This window comes from Citrus sinensis, chromosome 6 (assembly GCF_022201045.2).
Source record: "Citrus sinensis cultivar Valencia sweet orange chromosome 6, DVS_A1.0, whole genome shotgun sequence".
In the NCBI taxonomy this organism is placed as follows: Eukaryota; Viridiplantae; Streptophyta; class Magnoliopsida; order Sapindales; family Rutaceae; genus Citrus; species Citrus sinensis.
Genome location: NC_068561.1, coordinates 10747189 through 10769362, shown reverse-complemented (window position 1 = coordinate 10769362; position 22174 = coordinate 10747189). Strand labels below are relative to the sequence as shown.

At 31.5% G+C, this 22174-nt stretch overlaps 1 protein-coding gene and 1 non-coding gene across 2 annotated transcripts; one reads left to right on the top strand and one right to left on the bottom strand.

Moving 5' to 3' along the window:
* The first annotated feature begins 824 nt into the window (after positions 1-824).
* LOC127903593 (small nucleolar RNA R71) lies at positions 825-928 on the top strand. The gene has a single exon (XR_008056301.1). It is a non-coding gene; the product is annotated as a small nucleolar RNA R71 (small nucleolar RNA).
* Positions 929-6540: 5612 nt separating this feature from the next.
* On the bottom strand, positions 6541-10167 carry LOC102631259 (probable E3 ubiquitin-protein ligase LOG2). Its single transcript, XM_006481385.4, has 3 exons — positions 9331-10167; positions 7470-7965; positions 6541-6941 (listed from the first exon to the last, which is right to left on the bottom strand). Exons 1-3 carry the CDS (start codon positions 9831-9833, stop codon positions 6828-6830), a joined length of 1113 nt encoding a protein of 370 aa, XP_006481448.1. The 5' UTR covers positions 9834-10167; the 3' UTR covers positions 6541-6827.
* Positions 10168-22174: the final 12007 nt, after the last annotated feature.

Sequence of the window (22174 nt, the reverse complement as noted above, 5' to 3'; positions counted from 1 at the left end):
GTTGCTGTGGTGAACTGGTATTTGCTTCATATACTCCTTCAGGATTAGACACTGGTTGACTTGGAAATTTACCTTTCTCAACTGTCATTGTCAAGGTCTGAACTGAAGAAGCAAGTTGTCCCACCATCTTCTCGAGGCTTGAAACTGATTGGGCTCGTGAGTAAAAGCCTGCTCGCAACTCATTTCGTAGTCCATCAATGGTGCGGTTCTGTTGCTCAATCGTGGAGTGAGTAAGATTCTTGAGATTCTGAAATGAATCCTCCCATGGTCTGGGTTGAAAGTAGTTCTGGTTCTGATTATATGGTCTAAATGGGGGCTGAGAGGCTTGAGGAATTTGAGGAATTGGTTGCATTGGTGGAGCTGGAACTGCTGGTCCATTCTGTTGGAATCCTTGAGACCATGAAAAATTGGGGTGGTCTCTCCATCCAGGGTTATATGTGTTGGAGTATGGGTTGTAATTTGATGGTTTTCTCATTACACCTATGGCATTGGCTTGATCTGAGTATGAGTCATGGTCATGTGGTTCTGTTATTTTAGCAGTCAATAACGATGCTATTTGTCGAGCAAGACCTTCAACCATCTCCTTGACTTCTTTGATTCCCGAAGTTGACTCGCCAATTTGAACCTCATTTACTCCCTTAATTCTTATAGTATTCCTGAGTGATCGACTCCTTTGTTGGGAATTATCCGCTTGTCGCTGGAAGAATTCCCAAATCTCTGATGCACTTTTTGACATTAGCTCTCCTCCACTTGTTGCCATTAGCCATTCTTGCACATTTGGTAGTAATCCCTCCAAAACGTATTGGCATTGGTGCCATTTCTCGTACCCATGATGTGGACACTTCAAGAGTAGCCCATTGAATCGTTCCCATGTTTCAAAAAACTGCTCGTCTTCTCTCTGTGTAAACTCTGAAATTTCCCTGCGAATAGCATTGGTTTTATGCACTGGGAAATATTTATTCAAAAATTTAGTTACCATTTGTTCCCATGATGCAATGCTATTAGCAGGCAATGTATTAAGCCATGAACGAGCTCTATCCTTTAAAGAAAATGGGAATAGTCTAAGTTTTACATTATCATCTGAAAAATTCTCATATTTAAATGTTTGACAAATAGCATGAAAATCATTCAAATGATTATATGGGTCCTCATTTTCTAGGCCATAGAATGCTGGGAAATAATTTAGCACACTAGGTTTTAGTTCAAAACTCCTAGCAGCTACATTTGGGTATCTTATACATGATGTGCTCAAATTAGCTAAAGGACTAAAATAGTCCTTAAATGGCCTCTCCTGTGGTTACAAATCCATTTTATTTTTAGCGTGCTTGTGTGTGCGAAGTGTTTTTTCTAGTTCAAGGTCTATAGGTTCAAGATTAGGTAATAATGACCTCCAACCGTGCATGCAAAGAACAAAAATAAATAGGAACAAAACGAATAAAAATAAAGAAAAATAAAAAATTATGATACTAACCTTATTGCGCTATTAAAATATTTCTATAAAAATACACAAAAATAAATACGTGAAATAAATTAACTAAAAATAAATTAATAAGATAAACAAAAAAATTACAAAGAAAAATAAATTGAAAATTAAATTACATAATTTTAAAGAAGAGAAAAATAAAAGAAATACTAACCTTTAAATGTAGATTCACTTTTTTTTTCTTTTTTTTAATAAAAAATTACAAGAAAACAATTAAAAGAAATTATTCACAAAAATTAATTCTATGAATTAAAATTACTTACATCCCCGGCAACGGCGCCAAAAACTTGTTGTGTAAATTTTATTGAACTCGCAAGTGCACGAATTTATTGTAGTATAGATCAATGGTGACGAGTGTCAATCCCACGAGGAAGTGGATTTTAATTATATGTAGAATTAATTTTGTATGAGGTGGTTGGATTTTGTGGTGAAAGTGACTTAGATTATCCTAAAATTGGAATTGAAATGGCGAGAATAAATTGGAGAGAAATCTATTGAGATGACGTACTTGGATATCTGGATCCGTATCAACATGCATCATGAGCTAAATAATCTTTATTAATTTCAATTAAATCATGAGGGGAGAATCCACACCTCATGAACCACACTCTAATCAATATGGTGCTAAAGGCTTATCGTGTCAAATAATAATAACCTTGTACTAGGGGGCCGGTGAAACCAAGACGGTACTAGACACGATTAGTATTATTTGTCGACGAGAAGTCAAAACATCCACAAAAATTAGAGGGGAAGAAAAAATAAATTTACCAAATAAAGCCCATGACACATGTTGAGACTTCACATTCAACCCAAGCTTGAAAGAAAATTAGCTATTCATAATTGAACTAGGGGCAAAATGGGCCGGTGAAACCAAGACGGTACTAGACACGATTAGTATTATTTGTCGACGAGAAGTCAAAACATCCACAAAAATTAGAGGGGAAGAAAAAATAAATTTACCAAATAAAGCCCATGACACATGTTGAGACTTCACATTCAACCCAAGCTTGAAAGAAAATTAGCTATTCATAATTGAACTAGGGGCAAAATGGAAATTTATTAAAATATATAGAAAATACAAGATGGAGAGAGAATTACAGAAAATGGATTCAGAGTTATCAAATTAGGGGGGGGAGGTCCCCTTTTTATAGATACATGGAGTAAATCATGGTCATCGGATTAAAAACAGTTTGGACGCTCAGGATTGCGCCACGTCATCAGTCAACAGTACGCGGTTTGACCACGTGGATGAACAGTAACACGGTTTGACCCGGGTTGAACAGTGACGCGGTTTGGTTGAAAATAATCCTGTGTGATGCATGTATCGTACGCGAGATTTTTGGTCCACTAATATGCTGCCATGTCACCATCAACAGTACATAAAAATTTTAGTCCAACAGGATCGTGACACCGCATCAATCAATGCCACATCATCGGTCAATGCCACGTCATCGATCCATCTATATGAACAGTGTCGTGAACAGTAATGTAGACAGTACCGTATACGTGAATAGTACCGTACATGTGAACAGTGTCATTTTTCCTTTTATGCTCCTCCTAAGGTTTTCGACCGTCCTGAGTTCAAAAGTGATGTCGGTTTTACCGTCTAATCTCTCATTTATTGTGAAATGACCATGATGCCCCTAAAATACATAAAATACTTAATTAAAATAAAAACACACATAATTAAATTACAAGAAGCATAAATACATAAAAGTAAAGGTTATTAGTAAGACGTAAAATGACAATTTTCTCCTTTATAAATATACATTTTCTAACACTCAACATGTTGTCATAGTGACGTCTCTAACAATTGTTTTCCTCTTTTTCAAGCTCTCGCTGGTTCTTCCCTCTACCTCCTCCTCTCTCAATTCCTTCTTAGAAAACTAGAAAGAACATCTCTGATAGTAAGTCCTTAAATGTTTTGGGCAAAATAATGGCTTGACCAGAATCTTGCCAAAATATTTTTGCACCATCTTATGGGGTATCGAGCAAAAAACTCATTACTTAATTGTTTCATCTATATAAACAGAAGTTGCTTCTCCATAAAGAGCTCATATTTCATTAAAAAAAAGAAAAAATGAATACTTTTCTCTAAGAAAGAACGTATCGTTCTTCACAAAGAAACTATCTTTCTTTACAAAGAACCTACATTTACACTAAAAGCACCCACTTTCCTCCACAAGGAAGTCATCTTTCATCACAAAAACTTGATCTTTCTCCACAAAGATGTGATATTTCTCCATGAAGATGTCACATTTCTTTATTAAGTCTTTACTTTTCTATACAAGGAGCCTAATTTCTCCAAAAAGGGGTCTATCTATCTTATCTTTCACTCTTAAACACCATAAAGAAAGTGAAACTCGAAATCAACAAAAGAGACCATTGAGAGAGATTAAGAAGAAACTTAACAACCTAAAAATCACACAAGAGCAACTAAGTCCAAAGATTCGATGAATCTAGTCGCACTACCAAAATAATGCTTGTTTAATTTGTTCCCATATTAGGAAGAACTCTCTAACAGAGTGGATCATTGTAAAGTGATAATATCAATTTAAAGTGACAATAACTCATAAAAGGTACCTTAGAGTGAGAAGTCTTAGAGGGAGCTTCAGAATGGGAAGAACTCCCCAATAGAGGAATCATCAAAGTGAAAAGATCTGTCTAATAGAATAAACTCTAGAATTTGAAGGATTCCACAATAGAAGGAGTCCTGTAGTGGGAAGAACTCCCCAATAGAGGAAGTACAAGAGAGAGAAGAATTCCCAAAAAGAGGAAACATCAGATTGAGAAGAACCCCACAATAGAGGGAGCCCTCTAATAGAAAGAACTCCCTAGTTAAGAAACACCAGAGCAAGAAGAACTCCATAAAATAGGATGCCCTAAAGTGAGAAGAATTCCTTAACAAAAGAATTATCCCAGCATAAGAAGAACTCATTAACAAAGGGTGCCATAGAGTGAAAAGAACTACTGACAAAAAAATCTTCTAAGACCGAGAAGAACTCCCTAGTAGAACAAGTCCCGAAGTGAGAACTTCCTACCAGATTGAGTGATTGCCCTAATATGAGGGAAGACCCTAGACACCCCAAAAGTTTAAACTGACAAAAAGGTTGTCTTTATTGAGGGAGCGCCCTAGACTCCTCAAGCATAGAAGATGGCGTGAAGTTCACTTTAGACCTCTCAAGCCTCCAAGATGCTGAGAAGGTATGCTAATCAATTCGCCACAAATTCTTCAGCTCTCTAAGATATCGAGGAGATCATCCCAACATTCCTGGTTTGAATATAATTTATGTTGTCTCATATCACTTGCTAATAGTAATTTTGTGACAAAAAGACTCTCATCAATAGAGATTGAGAAAATGGATCGAGATGCGGAACAGTAAAAGGTCGACATGAATTGGACAGACAATCTTCTAAGAGAATGAACAAGCTAGCCAACATGGTCGATAAGTTTGGGAAGAAAATAAGGGATAAAACTTACTATCCCAAGGCTAGAGTGTTGTGCCTGAACTTATGCATTTTAGCAAACTGCTTCTTCTATTAAGGATGCAGCGTATGATGTGTTGGAAATTCTATCCGAACTCATATGTTCTGGATATGGAAGAGTGGCGTCACACAAGCTACACCGTCATCGTAAAAGATGTTATCAAGAAACGGATGAAGCCAATGACTACTACCTACTATATATTGTGGTTTAACCATGCTAGATTTTGATTCATGATATCTTTTATATCATAAATGGTGGAGCATGGTGCATGTTTAGCAATCCTGTGCGTAATGAGAATTCTGTTCATAGCTTGAAAACAAATTACCGTCACTCATACCGATGTAGGAATTAGAGAACATTAGTAAGGAAAGAGAGGGGAAATTTAATTTCTTGAGCAAATATTATTCATTTCTCTTTCTTTTCTAGAAGAGTAAAGTATTTGGGATGATTTTTTGTCAATAAAAAATTCAAATTAAAATTTACAAAACTTCATAACTTAAGCGTTGGAGTGTTGTTGCCGACAACACTGTCAGCATCCTGACTCCTCGTTTTATCTTGCAGGATTACAGATGATTCAATCCATCATTAGGTAAAAATATTTTCGACATCCCGACCCACATGGCCCTTAAATCAGCCTCTAACCTTACCACGTCGGATCTATCTCACATTTGGCAGTTGGCCCAAATTCTTGCGTCAACAGATCGTAAATTCCATTATTTTTTAATCCAACATTAACCTACAAGGCTGCCCCGCAAAGATCCCCATCTCCACCCTCTAAATTGAACAAATCTGGACCAGTACATTATGGAAATCCAAATTGGCAGCCACTTAATTCTTCACATCATTGCACAGGGCACTAAGGCCGTAGGGACCTTTCTCCTGACAGCAGTAGGCCAGAAGCCACGTTCTTTTACTAACCCATTATAGGAAGTTGAATTCAAAGTTCAGATCCACCCAACATATATTTAAATTGAAATAGAAAGAAATTTATTATTTAGAACAGGTAGATGAAATATTAGTAGGAGAAGAAGATAAAAAGCCAAAAATAAGAGAAAGTAGCCATAAACTTGAAATAGAAGAAATTTATTATTTAGAACAAGTAGATGAAATATTAGTAGGAAAAGAAGATAAAAGCTAAAAATAAGAGAAAGTAACCATAAACTTATATTAGCATTCATAGTAGAGCCATCAAATGCAGAAAGTTATGAAGAACCCCATAAACTAATGAAAAATACATGGAAGCAGAAAGAGTATTCAAAGTTAAAACAAAATTAAAAAATTAGAAAACCATGCCACAAGTTAGAGATTTATTAGTATTAGAATTAGAAGATCATAAACCGAGCCAATGGAAACAAGTATTTAACCAATGGGAAGGTAATTTATAAAGAAAACTTAACAGCTACTCTCCACCTCAACCAACCGCTTCTAGCCTAACCCTGAGTTCACAGAGCGAACCCACGACCTATTCCTCAGCGTTCAGCAATTGGCACAAACTATAGAAAAGTCACCAGCGTTCTGTTGTGGAGTGAACAAAAGCACATCCAATACAATATATATCATGCGATGAAAATTCTGAGGAATTGCCTCCAAACGCTTACACTTGCAAGCGCAAGGCACCGGCTTATATATTTTGTATACAATGTCAGTAATATAGTAGTGCCATACTAGCACTTAAGGAGTACAAACTTTCAGTCTGATTACAAGGAGTATAACTTTCGGTCTGATTATTACAATTCCAGGTAATGCCTAAGGGAAAGAAGGAACAAAAAATAAATTTGAAGTGCATGTAAAGCAAGACAACAACAACAGACTACTATACATAAACTGAGCGGCAGCAACTTCTTCCATCTTCGTTCACTACTCTTCAGGCCCATTGACCTTTATCTCCAAAAGTCTCTCAACTGGTTGTCTGCAAATTGGGCAGCGATTCGTTTGGAACCTCAGTACCTTCGCACAACCACTGCACATACACTGCATCACAAAGTACCCCACCAAGAATGAGACATCAAATAGCAATTGCAATAGAGTGATTCTACTTATTAATTATTTTCCTTTTCCTTTTCTGATAACCAAATTGTCTACGAAACAAAAAGTTGCCAATATACAAAAATGTAAAATAAAAGAAAATGCCTACAATCTGTTGTATCTCACTATATCTTATAGTAGCATAGGATAAGATGAGTAACCAAAGAATATGTACTGAAACATTTTAAACAATTCAGTGTGGAATCAACATTTTGACTGGCATGCAATCATTTTTTTTCAAGGATTCTTGCAATTACCACTAATTTCAAAATCCAACCCAGCCAGGGTAGATTCATGATTTCATAGGAATCCGGGGAGAAATTTTTCCGTTCTCAAAATATCAAAATGAAGAAAACTCCACCATTGGTAGAACACAGCTATACGCATGCAAGTGAAACCATTGCACAAGAAACAAGAGTTCGTCGGTCGGGGCAATTATCAAATTTAAAAGCAATAAGTAAAATGGATATGTACCATGTGTCTGCAGGGAAGGACAGTTGTGTCCCGTGGTTCTGATAGGCAAATCACACATTCTTTTCCTGGATCATTTGCATCGACATCACCATCAACAGAATTCCCAATCCCATATATCTCCTGCAGCTCATACCTCATCCCATTCACCCACAGAATCTGCTTCACAACCCTCACCTGGTATTCACCTTTCTCCTTCTCGAACACTGCCTGAGTTATCTGAGAATTCGCAGGTCCAGGAATAGAGTTTCCATCTGATCCATTCTGATTAACAGGAGATGCATCTGCCTTCACTGCAAGAGGATATACATCCATATTACCCTCTTTCAGTAGCTCCGTTTCCTCAAACATTGAAAAGTCAATCCCTGTTCCAGAAGGTTGTCTGAACTTCTGGCCTAGACCCCGTTGGAATTGCACTGTCACTGGTGCAAAAAGGTTTTCCTTAGTTGGTGCCAGGTTGCAGTCTTCTCCTTCTTTAGCAAAGAAAACAACAGTGATGCTGCTTGCAAGAGAAACAGTTATGTTAAGATTAAGAGAAGATAGACAAAAAGTAATAACTTTACCAACCAAGAAGAAAAATGCATTTTCAAATTCCAAAAACAGGTCATACAGCCATCATGAAAGCAGCACATCTATTGCAGACACCCAGCTAAAAAGCAGTGTATTCTGTTAAGTAAGCATAAAGTACTCTTTAAATGACACCAGATATTGGATACTGTTTGATAAGATTTGATTTTTATAGAAAAATATTACGCTACCATAGATTTAATTGTGTCTTATAACCGTAGATTTTTATGCTGTAAGAAGAAACAATGATTCTTCTACCATATCAACTGGTTTAAGAATAAGTAAAATCACTACATAACTAGAAAAAGTGAATAGTATCACCCTTTTCATCGTTCTCACAATTAAAAGACAACAGAAGCAGCAAGCAATAGTATTATGTATAAGAAAAAAGAAATTTCTTGGCAGTTAGACACAATTTTACAACAAAATTTTCTTCTGCCAGAAAAATTACATCTATTTCATAATCCTCAAGAATATAAATTCATCATTCTGGACATTAAATAACTTATAATTTAACCTCATGCATATAAGTAATGGAAACCTACAATTTCAAATCTAAATACTCTTTCCTTTTTTAATGTGCCAAATCCACTTTTGGAGAGTCAATTTAACATAACCATACCAAGTGCTAGAAAATGAGAAAAAATTGAAAAAAGATTTGAAAGACATCAGCTCTTATCTCAAAAGGGAAACTTCAAAAGGGAGACGGAAACCACATTTCCAATAAACTTCAGTTATACTCATGAGATGCTTCTGATATTGTTAAGAATAAATGGCTAAAGCTAAAAAATGGAGGCACTTAATATGTAACTAACTTGGCAAAACAGCATGCAGCTTTTATTTCTTTTTCCCCCTTCTTTCCAGTGATTCTGGAGAAAGTATATTTGAAAACATAAATTGGTCCTAAAGATGTCAACCATACAATTCCCAAGCATATCACAAAACTACGAGCTTAACTCTAACAGTGGACTACAAACAAATGACAATAGAAGGTACACATAGTTTCTTTGTAAGCAATTGTATTGCTACTGCAAGCTCTCACTTCCTAGGTTAACTATTCCAGTTGACATGACATTCCGCTATGCAATAAAGAAATTTGGATTTAAGAATCCCTTAACAAGTCCATATGGATCATATCAATAAGCAGAAGGTACCAGACACGGCCACTGCAAAATCTTCAGTAAGTATGTTGATTAAAACTCTATCAATCACATAATATAAGAAGCAAATTTGAAGAAATATAAACAAACAAAAGCTGAAGCTTTTAATTGTTTATTTATTTATTTGTTTCAGTTACCTCCCAGCAACAGTAGCATCAAAGGTGAAGGAAACCAAGAGCTTCCCAGGATTCTCCTCATCGGCCTCCAGCTTCAAACTCTCCTTCTTCAAATTCACATCATTCCGTATCGTAACCGCCTTCTGGTGCTCCACATATGGAGGAGGAGGCGCCATCATGGGCCCACAAGGATACCTCCATTGCCCAGGTTCGCCACCGCCTCCGCCACGATGATGGTGATCAAACGGCGCAGGAAGCGGCACCGGCATCGCCGGAGGCGGCGGAGGATAGTACCCACCTGGCGGGTACTGATAGTACTGCGGCGGCGGATTATTATTATTATTATTATTATTTGGGTTATTAGAATTAGGGTACTGCGTCGGGTAAGGAGTCACCGCCGCGAAGACGTAGCGATTAGCGGTGATCTCTTGCTGAGGAGGCGTCGGCGGCGGGGGAGGCGGGTGACCTCGTCGGCTCCCGTGTCTACGGCGGCCGTTACCGCTACTGCTACTGATGTTTCCCATAAGAAACAATATTGAAGGGAGTAGCGACCAGTAAGTGAGAAACGGAGGCTACAAGTAACGGAAAACGCTAAATAATTGGACGGACAAAGAGTTGATCCGTAACTGTGCGTGTTGAGAGAGGAAGAGGAAGAAGAAGATAAAAAGGAAAGAAAAAGGAATCTTTGGATGGGAGAGGGAGAGAGTGAAGAGGGGTTGCGTAAAGCGCAAAGCTCCACCCAAATCACCTTCCATGATTATGCGGTTGGATGGATTCAATTGAGATTTTGCTAAACTCACCCACTTTCTTTCTTTCTTTCTCTCTTCCTTTTTCTTTCTTTTTTTGGTTTTCTCTTTCTTTTCTTTTTCTTTTTTTTTTATTCTCCTTCTTTTAGGGGAAAAAAAAATTATGAAAGTGAAAGAAAAAATATTTTGGAGGGAACTGCACTGCCTTATTTGTTTTCTATTACACATACAAAGAGGTGTAAAATTGTTGAAATGTGTTGTCTCACAATGGTTCAGTAAAAGGAATTCTGTTGGACAGGATTAATCCTTCCAGTGTATTTAAGAGACCAGTTTTTTGGTAAAATACTTTAAAATTTTAAGTCCAACCAAACTTTAGTAAGCAAGATGTGATGGTAAAATAACTCATATAGATGAGATGAAAGGCACCTAGGAATACACATGAAGATTCAAATCCTCAAGGTTTCGGCTCTCCCACAAATGTACAAAGGAGATTTATGCTGTTTTTACATTTTGGATTCATATTTTGGAGTGGAGAATTCTCAAAATCGATTGTTTATTTCCTCTGGGAGTGGGTGGAGCAGTGGAGCGGAGTTTCACTTTATGAGTTTCACTCATTTTTTATTTACATTATTAAAAGTATTAATGATTATTATTATTTTATATAAATTAAATTAAGAATAAATAAATATATTATTGTTCAAATTTATTTTTTTATTCATTTTATAATTAAAAGCAGCATATCCTCTACATAAGGGTAAAATTATAATTTAGAAAACTCACTTTTAATTTAAGATAAAGTAAACATATAATTAGAATTCTCATTGGCAATCCACACTCTTATTCCTAAATAAATACATTATTCTTACTTTTACTCCATGCTCTCAATCTTAAAATTCATACTCCTCAGGATTCTTTCTCTTATCCGAGAAGTATAAATAACATCAAATTCTTTAGTTTAAAGATTAAGGGAGTAAGTGCAAACTAGCTCAACTAAGAAGTTATCATTGACAAAACAAAATTACAAGTAGCTGCCAACATTTCTTGGACAAATAATTCATCCAAAGTCCAAACAACAAAATAACCATCTTTCAATGTTAACTTATGCCGTGCTTGTTTTTTCAACTTAATAATTTAATTAACTTAATTTCAATAAGTTAAGTCATTATCTTTTCTTTTCTTTTTTTTGCAGCTGAATATTTTTATTAAGCCAATTTTTTAACCTTTAGCTTAGGGTCAGTTCTTTTTTTACTTAATAACTTAATTGACTTAATTTCAATCAATTAAGTCATCAAGGCATCGTTTGTCTTTTTATCTAAAATTTGAATAAGTTTGAATTTGGCTGAAGTCTGAATAGGTTTGAATTGCATATCTCTAAATGATATTTTTTTTAATATTTAAATATAAGTGGCATTTTGTTTGTTTTTACAAAACACAAACATCATAAATATGATTATTTCACATTTATGTCCTTGTAAGAATGATTTATACTTGTTATAAATTTTAAGAGTTAGATACATGCACATTACAATTAAAATCAAACATATGTAGAACTAGGCACTAATTGATCTTTAAATAAAAACATTATTACATTACCACAAATGCAAAATTGAATCAAACTTATTATACTAATTAAACTTTTTAAAGATAAGAAAATCGATTACATCTTGAGAAGGTTGATTTGCGAGTTCGTCTCATAGCTATTGCATGAAGACTTGATCTGATGGTCTAAAGAAGTTCCTTGCATTTGTTAATTGATTCAAATTTGCACTATTATTTTTCAACTCAACTTCTTAATTGCCATACTCTAAAAATAATGCATCAATAATAGATAATCTTGAAAGAAAGTTGTGTATCACAATGAATGCGATAACAATTTTTGTCTGAGTATCAAATGGATACGAGGGCTTTCGCTTCAAAATTGGAAAATGAGCTTCTAGAACACCAAAAGTATGCTATAATAATATTCCTTAAATTCGCATGACTATGGTTGAAAATCTCCTCTTTTCCTCTACCCTGACCACCATTACGAAAATCATTCAATCAATAAATAGATGAAACCCTAATTCATGCATGTATTTCAATACATAAATAAGTGCCATATAGAGGTTCCTTGTTGTTGGATGAGAAAGAACAACACATGATTCAAAAGTCTTGAAAAAACCAATTCGTGATTCAAGATATAATTTTCCAATGCCATCACCTGGTAAACTTTTCCTTTTATATAATTGTTAGACATTTTTTTTCCAACAATTAACTCTTGGTAATTACTGAACCTAGAAAAATACCATTTAGTGGATGCTGCATATACACATACTAGAGGATTTATGACACCCTACAAATGTAAATATTATTAATATGATAAATATATCAATTATGTCACTATTTGTCATTGACAAAAGATAATTTACCTTAAGTATTTTTTGTGATTGGTTATGCCACTTAATTTATCATTAAATGAAGGAGGAGTAATCATTTATGTGATTACCAAATCTATTATTAACCTGAATGAGTCAAAGATCAATTAATTGCTTTCTTTGGAACATGATCATTCCAATTTGCTCTACAAACTCAACATTCAACCATCTATGATCGAATCAAATCATTTACATGTTACAATTAGAATTGAAAATAGAAGATAATTATGCCAATAGTTATTGACTTCTTCAATGTAGACAGTCTTATCCTCTATTTCTAGAAACTAAAAATAAATATTTCATAATAAAATTAATACCAACGACAACAATCATTTAATGTTTCAAGTTTCTTAAACTTAAAACTAACAGCACATGCTAAATAGAATCAAAACAATACGCAAGCATAGTATATACACAGCCATTCACATCTCACGGGTGATACCAATCACAACAAATCAATACAAAATTGATGAGTTGAACAACCAAGACAAAAAATTGGGAAGCAATAGAATATTTGTCCATTCTTTTCTCAAACCATTAATAGGAATCACATTGTTCATATAGAAATAAGTTCCAAAATATTTGATTTACTTTACTTCAACCACAATACACAAGTCACACAAGTTATAAACATTTTTTTTTTAAATTTCGGAGACTCCCCCACATGCAAAACCCAATCTAGAAACCTCTAAACCCTCAGTACTCAGTTTCACTCTTAGAACATGGACTTGAGGCATCTCCTCCACTTTTACACAAAAACTAGATCTTAGCTACAAATTTGCAAAGACTTGCTTCAAGCTAGTTGACTTACTAGCTTTCACGTTTAGTGAGGAATCGACTAACAACCCACTAAATACCAAATGGGAAGCTCTATGATAAATAACATTTTTTTTTTAATAAGCCTTTCTTCTCATATAAAATACATTACTAGCTTCACTATTGGAAGATTTAATATTTTATTAATCATGTAACTTTCCATTAACTTTCTTGGAGCACTAAATTTTGTATTGATGTATGAACCACAATCAGCATATACGGAGAAAGTTTTCAACATCCAAAATATATAACATAGTATTTATAAGAACCGTAATATAAAAAAAAATACCTTAACAATGGAGATTCATCGACTGCTGTACTTGAAGAATTCTAGTGCTAATGAAAACGAGAACAAATTGAAATAATAGAGAACATGAATTACATAGAGAAAAAAAAGGGGATTAGGTTTTATAATACAAAAATATGTAAATTTAATTGAGATATTATGGGAATATAGTATTTATTTTCTATTCAAATTTTTTTAAATTTAGATAAAAGTCACGAAACTTTATTTTTTCTGTTCAGATGTAAATATATGAAAATCAATTATAAGTTGCAAAAAACAAACAAGCAAATTTGCACCAAAAAAAAAAAAAAGAACTTAACAAATTTTCAGACTTTAGACGTTTAACAAACAAGCTCTAAGTCTGTTTGTTTTTTCAACTTAATAAAAATATTCAGTCATTAAATCATTAAGTTATTAAGCTAATTTTTTTTAATTTTTTACTTAATTTAAAAAGTCTTAATGATATAATTAAAAGATATTCTCCAAAATATCCCTATCTAATTAATTAATTTTCATCTTTACCTAAATAAAATTTATTAATTAGCATTATTGCCCAATTCTATAACTTGTGATAATATATAGTGGTAGACAATTATTATTTTTTATCTTTTTATTTCTTCAAATTAGCATAATTTATCTTCATAAATTTTTATGAACATTTGTAATAAAAACATCATAAATTATAATAAAATTGATTAACATGTACTAATATAAAAAATTGACGGGCTATATTTAATTAAATATGATTTATGCTATGATAATAAATTATCTTATTTATGTTCTTTGAGATATTTATTATTGTTTAATATTTATAATTTGTAAGGACACAAATATACAAGTGCTAGTTTTTAGAATTTTTAAAGTTAAAAAAACAACTTACTGTTTATATTTAGCTATTCAGACAAAAAGAAAAACAAACATATTGTTCATATTCAAATATTAAGCTCTATTCCGAATTTAGACTAATTTACGTTTATTCACATTTCAAACAAAAAAAAAATGCCACCTTAATCTAAAAAGTCTGAATGATATCATTAAAGGATATTCTCTAAAATATCCATATCTAATCAATTTATTTTCACCCTTACCTAAATAAAACTTACTGATTAGTATTATTATTCATTTCCATAACTTTTGATAATATAGTAGTAGATTATTATTGCTTTTATCTTTTTATATCTTCAAATTAGCATTATTTATCTTTACAAGTTTTTATAAATATTTTTCATATAATACATCATAAACTATAATAAAATTGATTAGTATGTTCTAATTTAGAATACTAAAGTATTGTATTCACTCGAACATGATTTATGTTATTATATAATACTATCTTATTTATGTTTGTTGAGATTTTATTATTTATCTAACATATAAACTTTGTAAGGGTACAAATGTAAAACTACTAGTTTTTAAACTTTTTAAGTTGAAAAATAAAAACAAACAACTTAATACTTATACCAAAGATTCAAAAAAATAAATATATAATTCAAATTCAGATATTTATCTTTATTTAAAATTTAAAATTTAGGTCTATAATAAAATTGATTAATACTTCTCAAAGCTCTTTTAAGAAGAGTTAGGAAGAACATTATGATGTCTTGGGACATTTTAAACTTGTATCAATTGAAAACCTCTTTCGCTTCTTTTAATTTCCGATATAATCCAAAAGACTACCTATATTCTCATTCATTAATTGAGTAAGCATTACCAATACATAATCTATCATAAATATTATATACATTCCTTTCAACTTTTAAAACCACTAAAAGTTGTTTCTTAATCTAAGGACAAGCCAACTTAGCCTTAATTGCGCAGTTGTACTGCGCATATGGTGGAACCAGCAGCAAGAAATTCTAAAGTTCAATCTGTCTTCTATTATTTCACAACTCACAAGAAGGGCAGGAGTGGGCACCATGAGCAGCCAAGGGTAAACCATTTGCTTGAATGAGTAATTTCCAATACCTGAAAACATAGTGGACATGTCAAAGAAAAATAAAAATTGTACAAACAATTAAGTAGTTTTTAAGTGAAAATAACATTAAGAGCATTCTGAGAGAGTATTTTATGATAGTTCATGACATTTTTTAATATTGCATAAAATAGAGAGGTAAATGTTTGTTTATCTCTATATTTTATGTTAAATATCTATTTAATTCTTATATTTAAAAAAATGTAGATAAATTATCTTTATATGAACAATTAATACCATATAAATTTTTACTCAAATTGCTACTGGTTTTACAATTTGCACAACTTTTTTGGTTCAATTCATTATAACATTTCAAATATTAGAAAATTTATAATTTTAATCATTTATGATAATTTTTCAATTATTTCATTCTAATTTCAAGTCAATCCAACCCCCACGTTGACCTTATCACTTAGGCTCCAAACACATTTAATATTTTAATACTAATACTAAAGGTATAACCCAATATAAGGTATGTTATTCTTACTTAAATTTTTAGGACAAGGACATTTATACCTGCAAATTTTGGAGCAATAGTCACGTAAACTCACAAGTTTTCAATAAGGGACACTAAAATTCGTTTTATCATAATATTCTTTCACTTTATTAACTAAAAAAAATGATAGCTATGTTTTATAATAAATAAAAATATAATATCAAAATATATGTAACAATATAAACATTTTAAAACAACTTCAATATTTAAAAAATATTTTAATACTTTACAATGTTATATTTTATTAAACTAAATTGTATAATAATAGAAACACAATAGGAAAATAAATATATAAAATTTAAATTATTTTCAATAATATATAAAATAATTTCAATATTATTAATACGTGAGATATATTTTGTTAATTTTAAAATCTATTTAATCCAAATATTTATTCTAAAATTTTTATAATAAATACAAATATCTTATTAAAATGATTTTAATAATTAAATTTTTAAATTACATTATATGTTAAAAAATATTCTAATATCATTAGTTTATTAGACAAATTAAACCATTTAAATTATATTTGTATTCATTAAAAAAAATTAATTCAATTTTTTTAGTTACTATATACAAAAGATATTATGGTAAAAAAGATTAATATTATTATAATATTATGGTAACTAAATTTTAATATCTTAATATAATATTATTATATTATGTTGTATTATAATAACTAATATATGATATAAATTATTTAATATTTAGTTTAACAAATAATTAATATTTAATTTAGTATAAAAATAACAAACACTTAAATAACAATAAAGTTTAAATAATCTTCATTGAATATTAGTATTACTATAAAACAATGATATACAAATATTATTATATATAATGCAGTCTACTACACCAAATACAGTATTGCATCATAACTTAATGAAGTATAATGCAATACATAATAATGTAGTATAGGTAGTCCATCGGAATATAGTGTCAAATTCACCCTTAAGTTATTGGAAAATAACACATAGGTATAATAAGTATTGTACTCTAACACTTCATTTCTAAATAATTACAAAATCTCATACTTTACTGCTTTTTTGTCATGATTATTTGTTGACCGTTAATAATCAGTAACATCATGGTAATGTAATTATGGCGTAAGTGTCTTCATTCTTAGAATAAATCTAAAATTTTAGTGTAAAGGGAAATATTGTCATTAGAAAAATAAAACAATTGGTATTGGCGAAAAAAAATCTTTTACTAAGATTTTGCAAATTCATTAATATATTTTGTACTTTTTCAAAATAAGTGAAAGATTGATATGTTAAAGGTTAATCAACTGTCAACTAATAGTATTAATGGAAAATAATAAAATGTCATATAAAGGATGACAAAAATTCCCACGAGAACGGCAGTCATGGGAGATTTTCTTCATTTGGGAAGGGTATGAGAATAATTTTATACCCGATTTTTTATTTGGAAAAGGGACTGAATGACTCTTTTACCAAATTTCTTATTCGGACAAGGGATATGGATGACCCTCCGCATTTTGCAATTTTCCTATTTTAATCCATTTTTCCATTTTTCCATTTTTCCATTTTCCCATTTTAATCTTTAATTTTAATTTTATTATTTTACAATTATTAGTGAATAAATAATAAAATTTACATTGAAAAATATTAAATAATGGTGTACATAACAAATATCAAAATATTTATACAAATAATGTAAATATTAGTTAAAATAAAGACTTTAATGTAATTTTGACTTAACCATAACCCAAAGCTCACAATCCCACAAGCTCACGATCCACAAATCAAACTTTAAGCCACTCTCACACAGTCTCAGCCATTCTTTCCAAATTATTCACGTTGTAGCTAGCACTCAACTCATCCTCATCTTATCATAACCCAGTAGCACGCCGCATGTCAGAGGCTGAGCAGCCTAGCTTATCACAACGTTAGCCAGAAGCCTCATTCACGCATTTGTTGCGCCATTATTGGTGGCCAAGAGCTATCATTGCTCATGAATAGTATGCACTTCAATATTGTATAAAGTCACATTATTTGTATTTTGTTTTGAAAATCATTGTTTGATTATTAAATATACCAAAAGTTTGATAAAGTAGAATGAAATAAGACTCATTCATGACCATTCTCTTTTTATTTTGTATATTTTAAGGTTAATATGATTAAATTAAGTTTAAAAACTAAAAAAATATCAGTTATTGGGGGATTGAGAATTTGCAGGAATCTCCCGTTATTATTCGAAAGGGAATGATGATTCCCTCAAGTAATTCTAACCAGGACAGGGAGGGGAAGAGAACATATGTAGAACATCGGAGATGGGTGCTGGATGTCAATCCCTCCCCTTCCCGTTGCCATCTCTATATAAGATTATGTAATTTTTTAATAATAAAATATTGCAGTACCACACTTATTGTAGCCAGATATTATTTTCTAATAGCTAAGCAGTAAAAGGATTACAACCCATATTAAATTTGACGCGTCCAAAATTATCGGGCATAAATTTCATACATATGATACAATACTTTATGGATGAAAAATATACAAATTGAAGGAAGAATTGATACTTTGATAGACTGCATGGGGACCATCGACGGAGCACTCAACAACTTGCCTACTTTTTAATTTACCTTTTTCGTTAGAGATAAGATAAATTAATATTTCTCTATCCTTTTCTTCGTCCTTAGCAGAATTTAATAATTTGAACTTTGAAGACGAATTAATCATTCAATTAGATTTACCTTTGTCTACAATACCTGTATCAATAAAGGACATATTTGTACAAGTGAGTTTCATATGCATTGAACCGTTGGTTAAGTCCATTTGGAGAGTGCTTAGCCCACAAGGGAATGGCTCGTATAACAAGTTAAAGAAAAACCTGTAACCTTTAAGAGCCCAATAAAAGGCCCAATACTACCCAGTGGTGTAGGTCCATAACAAGTTTGAGCAGAATTAGTATCTTCCAGCGGGAATCTCCGGCCTAGGCCCATTGAAACGTTCTAGAACCCCTAGTTCTGTCCTAAATTTATTCTTGCAAGTCAACTAGTCAAGTTGCTTAATGAGTAAGTGGGACAACTCAATCTTCATGATAAGTTGAATCATATCTAAAGAAGGGGCCTTACTATGTTATGGTTTATGTATGTAACAGTCCATGATGCGACAAATAATTTATGAAGAGTGTGCCACGTGTAAAAATTAAATGATTTAATAATACCTCCTCCGGTTCCAATCCGGTAACAAAATTCTTTTTACTCGCTAATTAACCGGCTGCAAAATGGCTTACTGAAATTACAGTGGTTGATGCCATTTGGATTTCTTTTTTGTATACAATAAATGACATATAATAATCGAAATTTAAAGATTAAGTTTTTTTATAAAATTATTAGAGGGATAAAATCATATTTGTTCTTTATATTTTGAGATTAGTGTTTGTTTGGTCTGTATATTTTTTAAAATACTTTTTTTGGAAGATGATGTATATTCAAAAAAATTAATATTTAAGAAATTAAATTACTAATTTTTTAGATATTAATAATTAATATATTAACTACTCAGCAGAGTGTTCTACAAAATTAATATATATTATTTTTGGACAAAACTATGGTGCAACTGTGGTACCATACCACAGTTGCACCTAGCCATTAGATCTAGCTGCACACATACACCATAGTCGGATCCAATGACTAGGTGTAGCTGTGATATGGTACCACAGTTGCATCATAGCTGGACCATTTATTTTTATTTTTATTTTATTTTTTGGAATTAAATTGATAATTTAATTTTTTTTCTTTCTATTAACCTAAAAATAAAATAAAGAAACATTATTGTAAGAGGTAATATTATAAAATTAAGTCAAAAGGAAACAAAAAGTAACAGTAGAGGTGTTAATAGTTTAACGGTAAGGATATTTTGAGGTATTTTTAAAAATGCAAAAACTAAGCGAGCATTGCCTCAAAATATAAGAATTAAACGGACTTTTATCCTATTAGATATTGCATTCAAATAATACTTTGAAGCTCATATTATCCTTTACATTAATTAAGTCAACTTTAAAAATCAACATTTACTTTATACACACATGTAAATGTTAAAATAACCCTTTATTTAACTTCTTTTTTTTTAAGGTCGTAGAATGCATTCATTACAACCACAAATTAAACTTAATTTATAAGTATTCAAAATTTAATGATCATAATTTTAAGTTGATGGTCCTAGAGTTCATATTAGCATTAATTTCATGTTTAATGGTATAATTTGTTAGCCTATATGTTTATAAATATTGATTTTGATGATAACAAACCACATGTATTTATTGAGTCAAGATTTATGAATTGTGCTTTTATAATAAGAAAATGATGTTATGGGATTAAAGCATTTTGGACTAAAATGAAAGTAATTTTAAAATCTTTGATAGTATTTTAAATTTCGGATTTGGACCTATTTGAAACTATTTAAATGTTTTTAGACCATTCTATAATTTCACATAGTTTGGGCAAAGTCATAATTTCATAAAGTTGTGGGATTGACAAAGCATTATTCTAAAGTTCTGAAATTGGACCTTTTTGCAAACTTTCATAACGTTTTGGGCCACACTACAGTTTTATAAAGTTTTGGGGTCAAACTATAAATTTAGAAAAATATTCACTGTAGCAATTACTGTAGCAAGCGGAAATCCGGATTATGACAAACGGAAGTTCGGATTTTAGGCAGAATCTATCCGAATTAAAAGCGGAATTTCGGATCCTGACAAACGGAAATCCGGTTGTTGGGCAGTAAGCTACTGAGCGTAAGCGGAAATCCGGATGTGACAAAGCGAAAATCCGGATGTTCAGAAATTCAAATTTGTGGCTGTAACGGTAACATTAAGCGAAATTTCGGTTGTCCATAACCGGTAATCCGGTTACGACCAAAATGTGCATAACGGCTAGTTTTTTAGCTCAAACTATAAGAACTCAAATCCAACTCATTTTCAATTTCTCCAACAAGCAAAAACAAAAAGCACACGTGATATCTTGAGCTTACAACTTGCAAAACACAAATCATTGAATCATTCATTATTCTTCATCTTTGAATATCTACTCATTGAGTGAGTTTCATTGTATCTTTCATTTCTTCAATTTATTTGTAAGAGTTTGAGTGTGTGAGACACTTGAGTGAAGAGATTGGGAGATAATCTCTTTGTTGTAAAGGTTTATTGACACCTCAAAGTCAATTGTAATTGTTGAAGCCTTGGAAAGGCTTGGATAGTGAAATCCTCGAGCTTGGATCGCTTGGAGGCGTGGACGTAGGCGGAGATTGCCGAACCACGTAAAAATTCGTGTGTTTGTTTCTCTTCTCCCTTACTCTTTAATTATCGTGCTATTATTGAACTTATTGTTTTCAATTATTGTTAAGACATTAGATTGCTTGTTGTGTGGATTTGTTAGGATAATTTTTAAAATTCCAATTCACCCCCCCTCTTGGGTTGCACACTTGTATTTCATAATTATCAACTCAATGACAATGATTTCATGTAATGCTTCATTTCATAATTACAATTTTGAAGTTAGTACTAGATTTCATGTTAGCATTAGTTTCATGTATTTTTTTAGATTTATTATTAATGGTTTCATGTGATACTCAATGATTTCATGGTTAATGATTACAATTTTAACTTAATGCTCATATATTTCATGTTTAATGATAGATTTTTCGGGTTCAATGTAATACCCGAAGTAAGAATGTAATTTTCTTTATTCAACAATATACAACATAAATCGAATATTATAATTAACAATGTCAATTATTTTATTTCTATATATATATATATATTCTAAAGCCATACTAACTTTAATTGAATTGAATTACTTTTATTTAAAATAATTTTGATTCATTTAATCTATTTGTTAATTGATATAGTGATTATACATATTTCAATGCATAATAAGTTAAATTGTGTATAAATTTTAATAATAAATGACAACTGACTTTAAAAAAGGTTGATGCCATTTGGATTTCTTTTGTGTATACAATAAATGACACATAATAATTGAAATTTAAAGATTAAGATTTTTAATAATATTATTAGAAGGATAAAAACTCATTTCGTTCCTATATTTTGATATTAATATCTGTTTAGTTCATATATTTTTAAAAATACTTCAAAACATCCATGTCGTTA